Raw genomic sequence first — 19,993 nt, forward strand, 5'->3', positions numbered from 1 at the left:
GGAGGACTTGACGTGATTTATTCGATTGGGCAACAAATACTACATGGACATCCTAAGTCTTCCAGGTCATTGCAGTGACTTTCCACTCTGGCTAATAGATGGTGTCCTAAATGATAACTGTATGATTGTAACATCTTGGGTGTTTCATTTATCCCCATAGGTGTTGTGCCCTCATCATTCTATCAGTCCAGGGTGGTCATTGATTGAGAGGATGAATCCCACCATTAATAAAGAGCACTATAGGAGTGGAGGTGATAAACTTTGCACACGTTTTATACTGAAACCTTGTTATGAAATCATTCAGACGTCTCAGCGGAGAAAGAAATTCATTTTCCTCACGTCATCTTATTGTTCTGTAATCAGAGAAAGACTGAAGAGCTGTTCACTTCATTGTTCTTTATTGTAAGCATTACTTCAGTCATTATTTATGCAATCTCAGCAGGGGAAAAGCTCGCTGAGCAGCCCCAAAATGAGATTAAGTGGCAAAAAAAAAACCAAAAGTGAGTAAAGTTTCCTAATTCCATTAATAGAGTTGGACAGGAGGTCTATAGATCCCCCATTGTGAGAAGGGCCCATATACCTCTGATGGGTCCAATGAATAAATAGGTGAAGGGTTTTGTTGTAGGTGATTGTCAGCCCACGGGTCAGCAGAGGTAATAGTGCAGATTAGGTGTGAGAAGTATGTGCTGTAGGGAACTCGTGGGGAAAGGCGTCTGCTACTCGGACGTTCATAAAGTAGTCTCCATTCAGCATTGCAGATGATTGCGATATGGGTTAATGGCGCTCCCCGACGGCACTCACTTTCACCATGGGAGGTGAGTGTCACTAGTGACATCGCATCTACTGTACACGTACCGGCCAGGATTATCAGCTGGTGTGTATATCAACAACGTCATAGGACAGGTGTAAGATACCTGCTGTCCGTGCATCCGTCCCAACCGTTATGTGTAGCCAGGGTGTCATCGGTGCCACTCCAATCCCAATGCTGAAGTGAATGGCTCTAGAGAACCCCTGTAGATTTGTATAGGGCGTATATTTTCCTGAGGGTTGAAAGGACCTGTAACATCCTGAGAGTTAATCCACGTTCGGTATAATAGAGGACCTACAGTATATGGTCCTGTATATTGTAATTACATAAGCACTGTACAGTACATCACTACACTGCCACCGCATATGTAATCCGCGTGCGTTATAATAGAGGACCTATATGGCCCTGTATATTGTAATTATATAGGTACCGTACAGCACATCCTTACACCGCTGCCAGTGCCGGACTGGCCATCGGGCACTTCTGGCAAATGCCAGAAGGGACGGTGCCAGGAGTGGGCTACTGCCGCTATCAGCGGCGCCAGGGCCAACTCCTCCCACCAGCGCCAACTCACCCCCCCGATCGCCCACCCCGTCCCCCATTTAACTATGACGCCGGTACAGTTGAATGCAATGATGGAGGAGAGAGTGTCCGCTGTCGCTCCCTCTCCCATCATTCCCCGCTCTGCCTCTGACACTGCGGGTGCGCGATGACGTCATATCATCGCGCACCTGCTGTGTGTCGGGCGGGCAGATTGCAGCTGCTGAGACTGATGCCGGGAGCAGCGCGGGGCATGAGGAGTGTTTTTTTTTTTAATATATCAATGAGCGATAACTGGATTGTATGACAATTGGGGGGGGCTGTATTACATTCTATGGGGGCTGTGCTGTATTACATTCTATGGGGGCTGGCGGCATTACATTCTATGGAGGCTGGCTGTATTACATTCTATGGGGGGCTTTATTACATTCTATGGGGGCTGTGCTGTATTACATTCTATGGGGACTGTGCTGTATTACATTCTATGGGGCTGGCTGCATTACATTCTATGGTTGCTGGCTAAATTACATTCTATGGGGGCTGTGCTGTTTTACATTCTATGTTGGGGCTTTATTACATTCTATGGGGGCTGGCTATATTACATTCTATGGTGGCTGGCTGCATTACATTCTATGGGGGTTGGCTGCATTGCATTCTATGGGGGCTGGCTGCTTTACATTCTATGGGGGCTGGCTGCATTACATTCTATGGGGGCTGTGCTGTATTACATTCTATGGGGGCTGTGCTGTATTACATTCTATGGGGGGGCTTTATTACATTCTATGGAGGCTGGCTGCATTACATTCTATGGGGGCTGGCTGCATTACATTCTATGGGGGCTGGCTGCATTACATTCTATGGGGGCTGGCTGCATTACATTCTATGGGGGCTGTGCTGTATTACATTCTATGTGGGCTGGCTGCATTACATTCTATGGGGGCTGTGCTGTATTACATTCTATTGGGGGCTTTATTACATTCTATGGGGGCTGGCTGCATTACATTCTATGGGGGCTGGCTGTATTACATTCTATGGGGGCTGTGCTGTATTACATTCTATGTGGGCTGGCTGCATTACATTCTATGGGGGCTGTGCTGTATTACATTCTATTGGGGGCTTTATTACATTCTATGGGGGCTGGCTGCATTACATTCTATGGGGGCTGGCTGCATTACATTCTATGGGGGCTGTGCTGTATTACATTCTATGTGGGCTGGCTGCATTACATTCTATGGGGGCTGTGCTGTATTACATTCTATTGGGGGCTTTATTACATTCTATGGGGGCTGGCTGCATTACATTCTATGGGGGCTGGCAGCATTACATTCTATGGGGGCTGGGCTGTATTACATTCTATTGGGGGCTGTTTTACATTCTATGGGGGCTACATTATATTCCATGGGGGTTGTATTATATTCTGTGGGGAGGAAGGCTGTATTACATTCTATGGGGTGCTGTATTATATTCTATGGGGGGGCTGTATTATATTTTATGGGGGGGCTACATTATATTCTATGGGGCTGTATTATATTCTATGAGGCATGATTGTATCATACTCTATGAGGGGGCTACATTATATTCTATGGGGAGCTGCATTATACTATATGAGGAGGGCTGCATTGTATTCTATGGAGGGGCTACATTATATTTTATGGGGGGCTGCATTATGCTCTATGAGGGGGCTACCATATATATGCAGGGGCTGCATTATACTATATGAGGGGGGCTGCATTATATTCTCTGGGGGGTTACATTATACTTAGGGGCTACAATATATTCTGTGGGGTGGCTGCATTATACTCTGGAGTGGCATCATTATACTATATGTGGGCTGCATTATACTGTATCGAGGACTATGGGGAATACATTATACTATATGAAGAACTATGGGGTGCATTATACTATGGGAAGTAAATTGTACTACATGGATGACAATGGCAGTGCATTATACTGTATGGAGCACTATGAGGAGAGTATTATACTATTTGGAGGACTGTGGCAGTACATTATACTATATGGAGAACTATGTGGAGTGTATTATACTATATGGAGGACTGAGGAGTGTATTATACTATATGGAGGACTGAGGAGTGTATCATACTATATGGAGAACTATGTGGAGTGTATTATACTATATGGAGGACTGAGGAGTGTATTATACTATATGGAGGACTGAGGTGCACATTATAATATATGGAGGACTATGGAGTGTATTATACAAAACAAGCAAAATGCTGCCTATTCATGGAGTGATTGGATTGTTTATGTGGGAACAGAAATCCTTGTTCTCAGCAGCACATCGCCGGTGTAAACTGTAGTTGTGCTGCTGATAACGTGATACTGTATGGGGACAGATTGATCTAATTGTGATTGTTCTGTCCCCATCATTCTTTCTCAGTTGGTGTAAAGAGGCCGGGAAACAAGCGAACGACTTCAGTATTGTCGATCACACTCGTTTAGCGGCCTGAGATCAGCGCATGTAAATACAGCAGAAGTGCTTCGCAGGGAGACCAGGCAATGATGACAGTTGTAGTTTGCATCCGACGCCTGGGAATAGGGCTAACTCTACTGCTTTTCCCAGCCGCCAAAGCATTTAATTCTGGTATGATTTTTAGGGTTGATGTCATCTGCGTAATGTCAGCTGCTATCAATCCCTGGTGTAAGTGGAGCGGCCCCCAGACGCAGGACGGCGGGGTCTATCGGTTCTGAGGATGTCACGGTGGCCCGACCCGGTCTGTGGTCCTGCTAAGGGGCGCCCAATAAAAGGTGTAGGTGGTGGTGTAGGTCGCAGCAAATAACGAGGACACAGGGTTGCAGTCTCTTTACCTCTTTAATGAAGGCTTCGGCATCCGCAATCCAGAGCACTGTTAACTGGGCTGGCTGAGACCGGCCGGTCCGAAGGCACATCCAGAGTTCCCTTTGCAGGTGGAAATCAGTGCCTACCTACTAGCGCCTGGGTGTTGTAGTACTTCCCTGCTGAGCACCACGGGATAGTCCTCACAACTGTTCTGTATGTTTCTGTTCTTTCTCTCCGTCCCCCAGATGATATGGATAGGACGCACCCGTATGACGGGGTAGGCCTGGAGTTATTTTATAGGGACCCTAGAGATGCCCCTCTCCCACAATTGCCTCCGTTGTCTTTATTAGGTGATTTAGGTGAGGCAGCCAACTGTTGTGAATTCCGTTCTCGAACTCCCTCCTGTGGTCATGAATGGTACTTCGGTGAGTTCTGTCCTTGGACTCCCTCTGGTGGCTGTGAGTGGAGCTGCTGGTTCTGAGATTCCTTCCCCAGCTGCCCTCGTTTAGGGCTAGGCTAGGATTCTCTATTTAACTCCACTCAGATCGTTACTCCATGCCAGCTGTCAATGTTCTAGTACTGGTTCAGATCTCTCCTGGATCTTTCTGAGGACCTGTCTACTCCAGCAAAAGCTAAGTTCCGGCTTGTTCATTTGTTACTTATGGTTTTTCTTGCTAAGTTCTAGTCCAGCTTGCTATCATGAAACTGCCTGGCTAGCTGGAAGCTCTGGGGGTGCAGAGTGGCACCACCGCACCGTGAGTCGGTGCGGGGGTATTTTTTGCACACTCTGCGTGGTTTTTGTAGTTTGTTGTGTTGACCGCAAAGATCCCTTTTCTATCCTCAATCTGTTTAGTTAGACTGGCCTCTCTTTGCTAAAGCCTATTTCATCCTGTGTTTGTGATTTCCTCTTAACTCACAGTCAATACTTGTGGGGGGCTGCTTTTACCTTTGGGGAAATTTCTCTGAGGCAAGTGAGGCTTTGTTTCCTTTCTTTAGGGGTAGTTAGCTCTTAGGCTGTGAAGAGGCGTCTAGGCAGAGTCAGGCACGCTCCACGGCTATTTCTAGTTGTGTTGATAGGAGTAGGGTTTGCGGTCAGCAGAGTTCCCATTTCCCCAGAGCTCGTCCCGATTCCGTGTTTAACTATCAGGTCATTCCTGGTGCACCTAACCACCAGGTCCATAACAGTACAGCTGGCCCACAAAGTGTTAATCCATCTCAATGTGATAGGACTTTGACCAGAGCTGAATGGCAAGAACATAGACGTCAGAATGGGCTGTGTTTTTACTGTGGTGACTCCACTCATGCTATCTCTGATTGTCCTAAGCGCACTAAGCGGTTCGCTAGGTCTGTCACCATTGGTACTGTACAGCCTAAATTTCTTTTGTCCGTTACTCTGATTTGCTCTTTGTCATCCTATTCTGTTATGGCATTTGTGGATTCAGGCGCTGCCCTGAATTTGATGGACTTAGAGTTTGCCAGGCGCTGTGGTTTTTTCTTGGAGCCCTTGCAGCATCCCATTCCTTTGAGGGGAATTGATGCTACGCCTTTGGCCAAGAATAAGCCTCAGTACTGGACCCAGTTGACCATGTGCATGGCTCCTGCGCATCAGGAGGATATTCGCTTTTTGGTGTTGCATAATCTGCATGATGTGGTCGTGTTGGGTTTGCCATGGCTGCAGGTCCATAATCCAGTATTGGATTGGAAATCAATGTCGGTGTCCAGTTGGGGTTGTCAAGGGGTACATGGGGATGTTTCATTGTTGTCAATTTCTTCCTCCACTCCTTCTGAAGTCCTTGAGTTTTTGTCGGATTACCGGGATGTATTTGATGAGCCCAAGTCTAGTGCCCTACCTCTTCATAGGGATTGTGATTGTGCTATTAATTTGATTCCTGGTAGCAAGTTCCCTAAGGGACGACTTTTCAATTTGTCTGTGCCAGAACACGCCGCTATGCGGAGTTATATAAAGGAGTCCTTGGAGAAAGGGCATATCCGCCCGTCGTCGTCACCATTGGGAGCAGGGTTCTTTTTTGTGGCCAAGAAGGATGGTTCTCTGAGACCTTGTATAGATTACCGCCTTCTTAATAAAATCACGGTCAAATTTCAGTACCCTTTGCCTCTACTGTCTGATTTATTTGCTCGGATTAAGGGGGCTAGTTGGTTCACCAAGATAGACCTTCGAGGGGCGTATAATCTCGTGCGTATTAAACAGGGCGATGAATGGAAAACAGCATTTAATACGCCCGAGGGCCATTTTGAGTACCTGGTGATGCCATTCGGCCTTTCTAATGCTCCCTCTGTGTTTCAGTCCTTTATGCATGACATCTTCCGAAAGTATCTGGATAGATTCATGATCGTATATTTGGATGATATTTTGGTCTTTTCGGATGATTGGGAGTCCCATGTGAAGCAGGTCAGAATGGTGTTCCAGGTCCTTCGTGCTAATTCCTTGTTTGTGAAGGGATCTAAGTGTCTCTTTGGAGTTCAGAAGGTTTCCTTTTTGGGCTTCATTTTTTCCCCTTCTACTATCGAGATGGATCCTGTTAAAGTCCAAGCTATTTATGATTGGACTCGGCCTACATCTGTGAAGAGCCTTCAGAAATTTCTGGGCTTTGCCAATTTTTACCGTCGCTTCATCGCTAATTTTTCTAGTGTTGTTAAACCGTTGACTGATTTGACCAAGAAGAGTGCTGATGTGGTGAATTGGTCCTCTGCGGCCGTTGAGGCTTTTCAGGAGTTGAAACGTCGTTTCTCTTCAGCTCCTGTGTTGTGTCAGCCAGATGTTTCGCTCCCTTTTCAGGTCGAGGTTGATGCTTCTGAAATTGGAGCAGGGGCTGTTTTGTCTCAGAGAAGTTCTGATTGCTCTGTAATGAAGCCATGCGCTTTCTTTTCGAGAAAGTTTTCGCCTGCTGAGCGTAATTATGATGTTGGCAATCGGGAGTTGTTGGCTATGAAGTGGGCATTCGAGGAGTGGCGACATTGGCTTGAAGGAGCCAAGCATCGCGTGGTGGTCTTGACAGATCACAAGAATCTGACTTATCTCGAGTCTGCCAAGCGGTTGAATCCTAGACAAGCTCGTTTGTCGCTGTTTTTCTCCCGTTTCAATTTTGTGGTTTCGTACCTTCCGGGTTCTAAGAATGTGAAGGCTGATGCCCTTTCAAGGAGTTTTGTGCCTGATTCTCCTGGGGTTCCTGGGCCGGCTGGTATTCTCAGAGAGGGGGTAGTTCTGTCTGCCATCTCCCCTGATTTGCGGCGGGTGCTGCAGGAGTTCCAGGCTGATAAACCTGACCGTTGTCCAGCGGAGAAACTGTTTGTCCCTGATAGATGGACTAATAGAGTTATCTCTGAGGTTCATTGTTCGGTGTTGGCTGGTCATCCTGGGATTTTTGGTACCAGAGATTTGGTGGCTAGGTCCTTTTGGTGGCCTTCCTTGTCGCGGGATGTGCGTTCTTTTGTGCAGTCTTGTGGGACTTGTGCTCGGGCTAAGCCCTGCTGTTCTCGTGCCAGTGGGTTACTTTTGCCCTTGCCGGTCCCGAAAAGGCCCTGGACGCATGTTTCCATGGATTTTATTTCAGATCTTCCTGTTTCTCAAAGGATGTCGGTCATCTGGGTGGTTTGTGATCGCTTCTCTAAAATGGTCCATTTGGTACCCTTGCCTAAATTGCCTTCTTCCTCTGATTTGGTTCCATTATTTTTCCAACATGTGGTTCGTTTGCATGGCATTCCGGAGAACATCGTGTCTGACAGAGGTTCCCAGTTTGTTTCAAGGTTTTGGCGGTCCTTTTGTGCTAAGATGGGCATTGATTTGTCTTTTTCTTCGGCTTTCCATCCTCAGACAAATGGCCAAACCGAATGAACCAATCAGACTTTGGAAACTTATCTGAGATGCTTTGTTTCTGCGGATCAGGATGATTGGGTGACCTTCTTGCCATTGGCTGAGTTCGCCCTTAATAATCGGGCCAGTTCGGCTACTTTGGTTTCGCCTTTTTTTTGTAATTCTGGTTTTCATCCTCGTTTTTCTTCAGGGCAGGTTGAGCCTTCGGACTGTCCTGGTGTGGATTCTGTGGTGGACAGGTTGCAACAAATTTGGACTCATGTGGTGGACAATTTGACCTTGTCCCAAGAGAAGGCTCAACGTTTCGCTAACCGCCGTCGCCTTGTTGGTCCCCGACTTCGTGTTGGGGATTTGGTTTGGTTATCATCTCGTTATGTTCCTATGAAGGTTTCTTCTCCTAAGTTTAAGCCTCGTTTCATTGGTCCTTATAAGATTTCTGAAATTCTTAATCCTGTATCATTTCGTTTGGCCCTTCCTGCTTCTTTTGCCATCCATAATGTGTTCCATAGGTCGTTGCTGCAGAGATATGTGGCGCCTATGGTTCCCTCCGTTGATCCTCCTGCTCCGGTGTTGGTCGAGGGGGAGTTGGAGTATGTGGTGGAGAAGATTTTGGATTCTCGTATTTCGAGACGAAAACTTCAGTACTTGGTCAAATGGAAGGGCTATGGTCAGGAGGATAATTCCTGGGTTGTTGCCTCTGATGTCCATGCTGCCGATTTAGTTCGTGCCTTTCATTTGGCTCGTCCTGATCGGCCTGGGGGCTCTGGTGAGGGTTTGGTGACCCCTACTCAAGGGGGGGGGTACTGTTGTGAATTCCGTTCTCGAACTCCCTCCTGTGGTCATGAATGGTACTTCGGTGAGTTCTGTCCTTGGACTCCCTCTGGTGGCTGTGAGTGGAGCTGCTGGTTCTGAGATTCCTTCCCCAGCTGCCCTCGTTTAGGGCTAGGCTAGGATTCTCTATTTAACTCCACTCAGATCGTTACTCCATGCCAGCTGTCAATGTTCTAGTACTGGTTCAGATCTCTCCTGGATCTTTCTGAGGACCTGTCTACTCCAGCAAAAGCTAAGTTCCGGCTTGTTCATTTGTTACTTATGGTTTTTCTTGCTAAGTTCTAGTCCAGCTTGCTATCATGAAACTGCCTGGCTAGCTGGAAGCTCTGGGGGTGCAGAGTGGCACCACCGCACCGTGAGTCGGTGCGGGGGTATTTTTTGCACACTCTGCGTGGTTTTTGTAGTTTGTTGTGTTGACCGCAAAGATCCCTTTTCTATCCTCAATCTGTTTAGTTAGACTGGCCTCTCTTTGCTAAAGCCTATTTCATCCTGTGTTTGTGATTTCCTCTTAACTCACAGTCAATACTTGTGGGGGGCTGCTTTTACCTTTGGGGAAATTTCTCTGAGGCAAGTGAGGCTTTGTTTCCTTTCTTTAGGGGTAGTTAGCTCTTAGGCTGTGAAGAGGCGTCTAGGCAGAGTCAGGCACGCTCCACGGCTATTTCTAGTTGTGTTGATAGGAGTAGGGTTTGCGGTCAGCAGAGTTCCCATTTCCCCAGAACTCGTCCCAATTCCGTGTTTAACTATCAGGTCATTCCTGGTGCACCTAACCACCAGGTCCATAACAGCCAACCTAAATTTAACTGCCCTGCCGTTGGTTTGAAGTAATGCGTGGAGCCCAATACTTCCTCGGCGTTCCAGCCACCGGCTACGCGCCTCAGTAGGATGTTGCCGATCTCGGGGCACGACTCCTACTGGCTCTATCGCCTTTGTGCTGTGATCTCGTTTCTCACTTCTCCACAATATACCTCGTTTCGTGCCCTTTCTTAAGATGCCGCCGCAATGAAGTGCAGGCGTGGCTCCGTAATGATCTGTCCTTTTCGCTAGGCCTCTGCCAGGATCCCACCCCTGACAGGGACCCCCCTGAATCTTCCCAAGCAACCTCTTCTCTCACAAGGTGTTACCTGGGCAAAACCCAGTCAGCTTCTCCCTAATTTCCTATACAGCCCCCAGTTTTACCAGAGTGTGAGGAGTGGCCTAATACATAGAACCCTTTGCTCCCCCTGGTGACCAGAGTGTGAAGTGTAATGTGTGACTGTGATACCTGGTCAGGTGAACTCCTTTAGTGCCATCAGACGTACCATCACTCCCCTTAGTGGCGGAGCGTCAGTACTGCAACGACCAGGACTCTGGGGCGCTGCACTAGTAATGGAGAGGTTTCTATCAGACACCCCCAGTACTAGCCCAGACCTGGCGAGACCCAGTGACTCTGAAGAGCGGTGACGGTAGTAACAATACCGCTCTTCACAGTTGCCGAGCTCAGCGCAAGACCCGGAATATCTGAAGAGCGGTGACGTTACTGATGTCACCGCTCTTCAGAGTCACCGGGTCTCGTGCTGCGCAGCGGAACCAAAAGTGGCTGTAGGCAAAGTGTATGGAGCATCAGAATGAGGTTTCACAGCCTTTGGTCGTCTCATCCCTTCATTATCTACGAGATCCAGTTATGTAGGTAAAGTAGCGGCTTTTCTTGGTACTGCAACTAAAAGCAATAAATAGGACTGAGCTGTAATAGTGGCTACAGCTGTGATTATTTGTTATATAGTCGTGTTACACTCCCCTCACTTCTTGTAACCTACAAGTGTACAAAGATATTATACAGTCACCACGTGACAAGTGGGCCTGTGTAACTTCAAATGCCAGGGCTGAATTTTAGTCCCAGTCTGGCCCTGGCCGCTGCACATGTAATCCGCATGCGGTATAATAGAGGACCTATATGGCCCTGTATATTGTGATTACATAGGCACCGTACGGCGCATCACTACACCTGTAATTTGCATTCTGCAGAAAAGTGAGCACTGTACGGAAATAGGAAAGAATGGAGCTCTGCACATAGACATGAACTGTCAGCTAAAGAAATGTCATTTGTAGCCAGGGAAGACCAATATTAGGCCTGAAATGTAGCTAGTAAGGAAGAAATGTATTGCCCAAAGCCAGTCATGGAGCAGGTAGCGTCTATTCACACACTGGCACTATACACTTTACCAGTCCAGCCTTTCCTGATAAATATTTTTGGGCATTATGCATCTTGACAACCTGGTGATTTACCCTCATGGTTTTCCTTCTGATGACGATTGCCGTACCGGTACGTGGTTCAGCTTTTACCCGCACCCTACCGTCATGTTGGGAGAAGACCTGCAGATTAATCCTTCAACATTATCAGCCAGTGGCCAACCACAGGCCGCTATCAAGGTGGTGAACACCCTGCCACCCGCACTTTCACTAGTGTACGATTGTCTGTACACTGCCCCATGTTCTGGCTATGGCTCACACCCATCAGTAATAATCTGGAGTAAAGGGAACAAGTCATCTCTCTGTACCAGAACACGTGTAACCGATGCTGACAACCGGCGTCAGGAGCCAAAGGCCTCCGCTGTCAGCGAGTCGCTGAGGATAATACCAGAACGGTATCACTGGTCATACACAGAGCGAATACTATTACTTGTGATACAATATATATGAGGACAGTTCCAATGTAATCAGGTCACGAATTATATCAACCACTACTGACTGATACAAAACATAGCAGAAGCGTCAGAACCTCTAAAATGATCGTGTCGTAACGTCATAAAAAACACAACACGTATGAAAACCCAAACCCCAATACACAGTCAAGCTGAATAATTTTCTGCGTATTTTTACCATGGCTCATGTGTGGGCTTTTTGTGCATGTGCAGCGCCCCAGAGTCCTGGTCGTTGCAGTACTATGGCTCCGCCACTAAGGGGAACTATGGTGCGTCTGATGGCACTGAAGGAGTTCATCTGATCAGGTATCACAGACACCAATACATTTCACAGTCGGGCCTCCGGGGGGAGCTAAGGGTTCTATTCACTAGGCCACTCCCCACCATAGTGGGTAAACTGGGGGTCAGGCAGGAAGTTAGAGCAGAAAGCTGACTGGGTTGGAACCAGGCAACACCTTGTGGCAGAGGGTGTTGTAGGGGAAGATACAGTAGGGTCTCTGTCAGGGGTGGGATCCTGACAGAGGCTTGGCAACTTGAACGAACGTAACGGGACCGTGCCTGCTCCAGGTAGCGGCGGTGCCCAAGGAAGGATTAGAAGAGAGATAGATTGTGCTGAGTGAGAAACGAGATCACGCAAAAGGAGAAATACCAGTAGGAGTCGTGCTGTAAGACCGAAGCAACATCCTACTGAGGCGCACTACCGGTGGCCGGAACGCCGAGGGAGTATCATAACATTCAGCTTCAAGCAATACTCCAAACAGCGGCAGGACAGTCAGTCTAAGGCGGGCTGTCTAACTTTAATCACCTATGCAGTCTTGGGGGGCAACTTGTGGAGAGGGGCGACTCTAGGGTCCCGGAAGAGCTCCGAGCCTACCCGTCAAACGGGTGCCGTCCCAACCAGAACAACAGGGAGGGACGGAGGATTAGCAGAACATCATCTAATCGAGTTGTGAGGGAACTTAAGAAACAGACACAACAGTTGTGGGGACTTTCTGTAAGCACAGCAGGGAAGGACCACAACACCTAGCGCTAGAAGGAAGGCACCGATTTCCACCTGTGAAGAGAACTCTGGAGGTGCCATTGGACCGGCCGGACTTGCGCAGCCTGGTGAACCGTGTTCTGGACTGAGGACCCAGAGATCTTCAGTAAAGAGGTAAAGAGACTGCAACCTGGTGTCCTCGTTATTTACTGCACTGCACCACTACAGCCTCATCACCACCATCTACATCATACCTATCACTGTACGCCCCTCGGCAGGGTCACAGACCGGGCCTAGCCACCGTGACAACCCCAGAGCAGAGACTCAGAGGCCCGGTACCGGGTAGCCCCTACGGCCCTGCGGCGGTGGGGGCGCTACACATGCGCAGGAGAATTCTGCTTACCTAGAAAGACAGTGATCCCGGGCCATCGTAGGATCTGGACTCTGGTTTGGGGATATTATTAAGAGGAGCCTGAAGAGCCAGGAAGTTTATATCTACAGGCGGCCATGATGATTTTCCAAAGGTTTGCAATTTTTGCAGAACAGAAGCTCACCCCACAGGGGCATAATTTATTAGCTTTTCTGACTTTGATAAATAGGTCACAATATAATCTAAAGTCAGCATTTCACCGTCTGACATCCTTTGGTGTCGTCCATCCTTGGTGATGAATTGGGGCCGTTTAGAGCTAATTCTCAGAGGTAGAGGGATTACTAACCTGTATGTGAGAACTCATGCCTAAAGTATCATCCCAGATCATGTTAGGGGGTCACAATAAAGGCATTGTCAGTGTGTGACGATAGCAGTTAAAGGACTCAGCCACCTGAATGACATTTATACATTGGGATGATGAAGCAAGACACCACAATTTGCTTCATCCTGTGTGTAAATTCCAGAATACCCTTTGAAGACATTACCTTAAGAGTGATGCTTTGCAAAAGAGAGTTTATTTTTATCTCTGCTCCATTAGCTTATGATCAGTGACTCTACCTTAGCTATATTGTCTTTTGGAGTCAAATCCATTTCCTGGCTCAAACTGTTACTGTATAGACCATGCCTTTACACCATAGCTCCCAATGGTTCCAAATTAGGACTGTCCCGATATCAGGGCTCAGACCTGCTGTCCCTGCTCGTCAGTGCTTTGTCCCGGCTTCTAAATACTCACCTCTCTCCAAGGTCTTTATCACTTGGTAGCTCCTCGGGGGCGGGTCCACATCTCACTGCAGCTATGCTTATTCAGATCAGCAGGAAATAATGCATGGCACGTCTTCTAAAGTAGTTGTAGAATTAGTCAGGTGATTTCTAATAACCAATCAGTAGTAAGAACCTGTGTCTCCCTTGCGATACACTTCTTTAAGTTCCTGCTAATCAAGTGTTTGAGGTACAGTTCGGATGTGGAATTTTACCCCTGTACTTCTTACCTTTCTAGTCTTGTAATATCTATTGAAAAATGTTACTCCACATTTCTTTACTTTGGAAGGGGGCACATACTCTTGTTTCCAGCACCATAATGGTTATAATTAGCACATCTAGAAATCTGAGCTGGATCGCTCTGAAAGAGAAGGATCCTCGATGACGGGTTGCCGATTGCTCATACGCTAAATTGATTTAAAGCCTTTTGGTGGATTTTATTGCTGCCTCTTGGGAGACCCAGGAAACTGTAATTATGAAAGACGTCACTATCCTGAGGATGTTTGGCAGTCAGAGTTCAGAAGGAGATCTGCTCAGGGGTCTCCTGTAAGAAGGTTAGCGATTATTACAGACCACCAGAGAGAGTGTTAGATTCTGCAGTCTCACTCTCCGATGCCTGCAGGTTATTCAGACCCATGTGTCGGTGCAGGTTATTCAGACCCATGTGTCGGTGCAGGTTATTCGGACCCACGTGTCGGTGCAAGTTATTCAGACCCACATGTCGGCGCAGGTTATTCAGACCCACGTGATGGCGCAGGTTATTCAGACCTACATGTCGGCGCAGGTTATTCAGACCCACGTGTCAGTGCAGATTATTCAGATAGATAAAGAGAAACAGGGAGCACCACTAATGGGCGTAAAAATAGCTGGAGTCATATATATAGGGGTGCTGAACAATGCACAGGATAAAGCCATGCATCAAAAACAAGAGGAAAGAACCATGCATATTAGGCGCACACCAAAGATATTGAAGAAAAATATATTTTTCTTCAATATCTTGGGTGTGCGCCTAATATGCATGGTTCTTTCCTCTTTTTTGATGCGGTGCAGATTATTCAGACCCACGTGTCGGCGCAGGTTATTCAGACCCACGTGTCGGCGCAGGTTATTCAGACCCACGTGTCGGCGCAGGTTATTCAGACCCACGTGTCGCCGCAGGTTATTCAGACCCACTTGTCGGCGCAGGTTATTCAGACTCAAGTGTCGCCGCAAGTTATTCAGACCCACGTATCGCTGCAGGCTATTCAGACCCACGTGTCGCCGCAGGTTATTCAGACCCAAGTGTCGCCGCAAGTTATTCAGACCCACGTATCGCCGCAGGTTATTCAGACCCACTTGTCAGCGCAGGTTATTCAGACCCACGTGTCGCCGCAGGTTATTCAGACCCACGTGTCGGTGCAGGTTATTCAGACCCACGTATTGCTGCAGGTTATTCAGACCCACTTGTCAGCGTAGGTTATTCAGACCCACGTGTCGCCGCAGGTTATAGATATGTGGCGTAACAAGAAAAAACCTCTGCCCATTGAAAAGTAATAGACCAGAATTTGCATAAATGACTGCATATGTGATTTTTATGTGACATAGTAAAAATATTGCAGTTTTTATACTAAATAATTATCTCATTATCATTAGAGGGTGGGATCAGCAGTCATCTCATTATCATTAGAGGGCGGGGTCAGCAGAGTCATCTCATTATCATTAGAGGGTGGGGTCAGCAAAGTCATCTCATTAGAGGGCGGGGTCAGCAGTCATCTCATCATAAGAGAGCAGGCTGAGCAGTCATCTCATTATCATTAGAGGGTGGGGTCAGCAGAGTCATATCATTATCATTAGAGGGTGGGGTCAGCAGCCATCTCATTATCATTAGAGGGTGGGGTCAGCAGAGTCATTAGCGGGCAGGGTCATCAGAGTTATCTCATTATCATTAGAGGGCGGGGTCAGCAGAGTTATATTATCATTAGAGGTCTGGGTTAGCAGAGTCATCTCTTTATCATTAGAGGGCAGGGTCATTAGGGTAGGGCTATACAGGGTGCAGCGACAGTGCAGCTACAGTGATAAGCTACACCAAGCCATTGCAGCTAGTCATAGCAGTGGGCAGAGTTTTGACCATACATCCGTTAGGCAGTACCATTACAGTCACATATTAAAGGGCAGGGTCTGTAAAGATGTTTTATTATTAGAGAGAGGAGTCAGCAAAGTCATCTCAGCTTCATAAGACGGCTGGAATTATCCCTTATAATAAAAGGGTGGTGTTAATAGTCACCTTATTGTCATTAGTAGGCATAATAGGCAGTGTCTTCTTATTTCTATAGGATGGGTCATCGGAGTAGTTTCATTAGGCCACATTCACAAGCTCAGTATTTGATCAATATTTTACATCAGTATTTGTAATTCAAAACCAGGAGACGAGCAATCAGAGGAAAAGTATAATGGAAACACGTCACCACTTCTGTATTATCATCGTCCTGGTCTTGGCTTACAAATACTGATGGAAATACTGACCTAGTACTGACGATGTGAACGTGGCCTTATCCTTAGACTTGGAGACTTAATGACTGATGATATCTAAATTGTACTGATAGAGGCGTGGATAATTCACTGTGTTACAGCCGTCATACAGCGAACACTCTCCAATATGGCTCTAATTACTATAATATGTAAGATTAGAAGAAACATATTCTTTCTTACATTTAATAAATTGGCTAGAATCCGATACCTGACATTCCCTTTAAGGTATCCATCTTAGTGGTGATTCTGTATTGGTATTACCTTGTACTGTACAAGTTAAGACCTAATGAAGGAATCTGCCACTTACAGCTCTGGAGCATTAATATTTAATGCTAATTTATTTGCATACCTGAGAATGTGCAGTGTCTGAGATCCGCTTGTGGAGGCAGCAGACAGCAGGCAGCAAGCAGACAGCAGCAGCAGGCAGCAGCAAACAGCAGGCAGCCTTTTTCTCGCGCTGCGTGTTTGCTTCGCTGCTAATTACACTTAGTGGAATAATTCTTCCTTCCTTCCAGCAGCTTACAAGACCAGAAGGAAGAGCTGCAGAAACGCCTGTCATACACAACACACAAGCTGGAGATGCTGGAAAACGAGTTTGATTCCACCAGGCAGTACCTGGAAACAGAGCTGAGGAGAGCGCAGGAGGAACTGGAGAAAGTGACGGAGAAGCTCAGACGGTCAGTCTTTAATTTCCTAGCAATCTCAGATATTGTGATACATTGTGGCTCATCCGTACTTCTTTTATAACGGTTTCTGTGCTGCTTGGTGCCACTTGGAGGCTTCAGTCCTTATAATAGGAGCTCTGTTAGGCCGAAAACTGCTAAGTAACAGGTTAATTACCCCATTGGGTCCCTATAAGATCTCTCAATTCATAGAAAAAAATGTAGAATTGCTTCTAAGACATGAGCACGACTTGGAATTTGTTATATTGAGCTCACGTGTTGCTCTAATTTAAAGTGACCCCAAAAGTCTCTAAGACCACGGTGTAATGACCTGCCCAGGAGGACGCCCTCGAGGGACGAAAACTGATACTTAGCGCAAAGAATTCTAGTTTATCAGTGAGCAAAAAGGAGCAAGTCTGCCCAGTGTCCATTAGACAGAAGAGGCCTGTGCCTAGGGGCAGCCACATGCATGAGGGCATGGGCCAAATTATAGTGCATGCACCATGTGGGGTGGGTGAAAAAGTCTCCAATACTTTGCCCCCTCCTGTACAGTAATTATTTCTACTTTGTTATTTTTTAAGAAAAGCTATAAACACCTTTTGGGACAATGTTCTTTTTTTTTTTCTTTACCTAAATGCAGGTATTGGGGGCGAAGATATTTTTTTTTATTTGAGTTTCATTAAAAATTTAGCATTGATTGTCTATTGTAGGCTCTTTGTTTCCTCATTGCTTTCTGCATAATGAGCTCACTAAGAATCCATCAGTGAGTTTGTTACTCTTACAGTGACATGTAAACTTCTGGGCACCCCTGGTCTAAATTACTGTTATTGTGAACAGTTAAGTAAGTTGAGGCTGAAATGATCTAAAAGACCTAAAGTTACATTTCCTGTGTATCTGAAGCAAAATACATATATTTTCATCTTTTACATTTTAAAAAATTACAAAAAGGAAAATGGGCCGATGCTAATATTTGGGCACCCTGCATGGTTAGTACCTAGTAGCACCCCCTTTTGCAGGTATCACAGCTTGTAAACACTTATTGTAGCCAGACAAGAGTCTTTCAATTCTTATTTGAGGGATTTTCCTCCATTCTTACTTGGAGAATTCCTCCAGTTCTGTGAGATTCCTGGGGCATCTTGCACCCTCTGCTATTTTGAGGTCTAGCCACAGATTTTCAATGATGTTCAGATCAGGGGACTGTGAGGGCCATTGTAAAATCTTCAGCTTGCCCCTTTTGAGGTCGTCTATTGTGGATTGTGACTTGTGTTTAGGATTATTATCCATTTGTAGAAGCCACCCTCTTTGCATCTTCAGCTTTTTACAGATGATCTTATGTTATTCGTTACATGTTCTTTTCCATACTTCTGGTGCTAAATTTTATGGTGAGGACACAGGAGAGGTGTTCTACTGATGACTTTTCTATGAAGGCCATATTTGTGCATGTGTTTCTGAATAGTAGAACAATGTAACAACTCCAGAGTCTGCTAAATCTCTCTGAAGACCTTTTAGGCTACGTGCCCATGTTCAGAAATAGCAGTGTTTTGGTTGCAGCGCACTTGCGCTGCATCCAAAACACTGCATTCTACATTAGAAGCACATTGGATGAGATTTATAGAAATCCCATGCCCAGTGTGACTCTATTTACCGCTGCGTAAACTCACCCACGGTGCGGGTTTACGAGCCACAGCATGTGAATTTTTCTAGAGGATTTTGACCAATTGAATGTCATTACATGCGGTGAATCCACATGTACTGACAAATAAGTGCAGCAATTAGACCGCAGCGTTTTGGATGCAGTGAAATATGCTGCTTCCAAAACATTGCTATTCTCGATCGTGGGGACGTAGCCTTGCAGTCAAGGGAGGATTCTGATTTGCCTCTCTAACAATCCTACAAGCAGCACTCAATGAACTTTTGCTTGGTCTTCCAGACCTTATTTTGACCTCCACTGTTCCTGGTAACGGCCATTTCTTAATTACATGTGCCGAGGAAAAAGGCAACTTGAAAACGTTTTGCCATCTGCTTATATCCTTCTCCTGCTTTGTGTGCCTCTACCATTATCGGAGTGCTCGGCAGCTGCTTAGAAGAACCCATGGCTGCTGGTTTTGGCACAAGGTTAGAGGAGGCTGGGTTTTTATAAAGCTGGCAAATTTGCATCACCTGACTTTTCCTAACGATGATAGTGAATGAGTCATAACCCTAACAGGCTAATTAAGGTCTGAAACCTTGGTCTAAGTTACCCGAGCACACAAATCTTCAAGGGTGCCAAAACTTTTGCATCTGCCCACTTTCCTTTTTGTAATTTTTAAAATGTAAAAATGACAATATATACATTTTTGCCTTAAATACAAAGGAAATGTGTCATCTGTAACTTTAGGCCTTTTAGATCATTTCATCTTCAACTTGCTTAACTTTTCACAATAACAGTAGTTTTGACCAGGGGTGCCTAAACCTTTACATGATAGTGTGTATTCCTTCTTCTCATGTCATCTAAGACCACATGAAAGTTCAGATCTACTCTGATGTGTTCTTTGGTCATCAATTAGCACAGAGGGGCTCTGAAAAAGACAGATAGAAGAGTTGCAAACTTCCTGACAGATTCACAATGGACTCGTTCTGCAACCAGCAATGTCCCAGAAAACAATAAACTGATTAGAGGTGAAGCCTGATGATTCCCGATGACTTTCTAGCCTAGTTCAGGACCATTTACCTTTAAGGATTAATCTTTTAGCCCCATTTTGGAAATTACTATATATGCAATTGTCTTTTCTATAGAACGTGGCTCACATTTAGTGTCTGGCTGCCACCTGTACACTTACACATCACATAGCTTCCGTGTTCATTGCTATAGTATAGAGCTGTATTAATACAGACCCCCCACCCCCACAACAAGTCTGTCAGCGAGACTCATCCGAGGCCCTAATGACTCCCGTCTGCCAGAATTTTTCGCCGCCTGACAAAAAACATCTCTGATTCATTGTTTCTGCAATATTAAGAATAATTAGCGGACACAGTAAGTCATTAAAGAGGCGGCGGGAGGTATCACTGCCATCACTCGCTGCGATTCACAAATGCATGATAAATATTCATAACCTGCAGGCGCTAGCTCTTAAAGGCACAGTACAGCCAATCCAGCTCATTCACTGTTCATTACAAAGTTATACAGCAC

General features: G+C 46.1%; 1 protein-coding gene across 6 annotated transcripts in view; it reads left to right on the plus strand.

Annotated features, from left to right (window-relative positions):
• BEGAIN (brain enriched guanylate kinase associated) overlaps window positions 1–19,993 on the plus strand; it is a 255,185-nt gene that overhangs the window by 117,576 nt on the left and 117,616 nt on the right. For 4 of the 6 annotated variants that reach the window (XM_077269282.1, XM_077269311.1, XM_077269297.1 and 1 more), the window contains one exon: window positions 16,678–16,839. In XM_077269282.1, coding sequence (XP_077125397.1) covers window positions 16,678–16,839 — 162 coding nt within the window. The remainder of the gene's footprint in view (window positions 1–16,677; window positions 16,840–19,993) is intronic. The other 2 variants (XM_077269289.1, XM_077269305.1) reach the window with 1 other exon arrangement.

This window comes from Ranitomeya variabilis, chromosome 1, assembly GCF_051348905.1.
Source record: "Ranitomeya variabilis isolate aRanVar5 chromosome 1, aRanVar5.hap1, whole genome shotgun sequence".
Lineage (NCBI taxonomy): Eukaryota > Metazoa > Chordata > Amphibia > Anura > Dendrobatidae > Ranitomeya > Ranitomeya variabilis.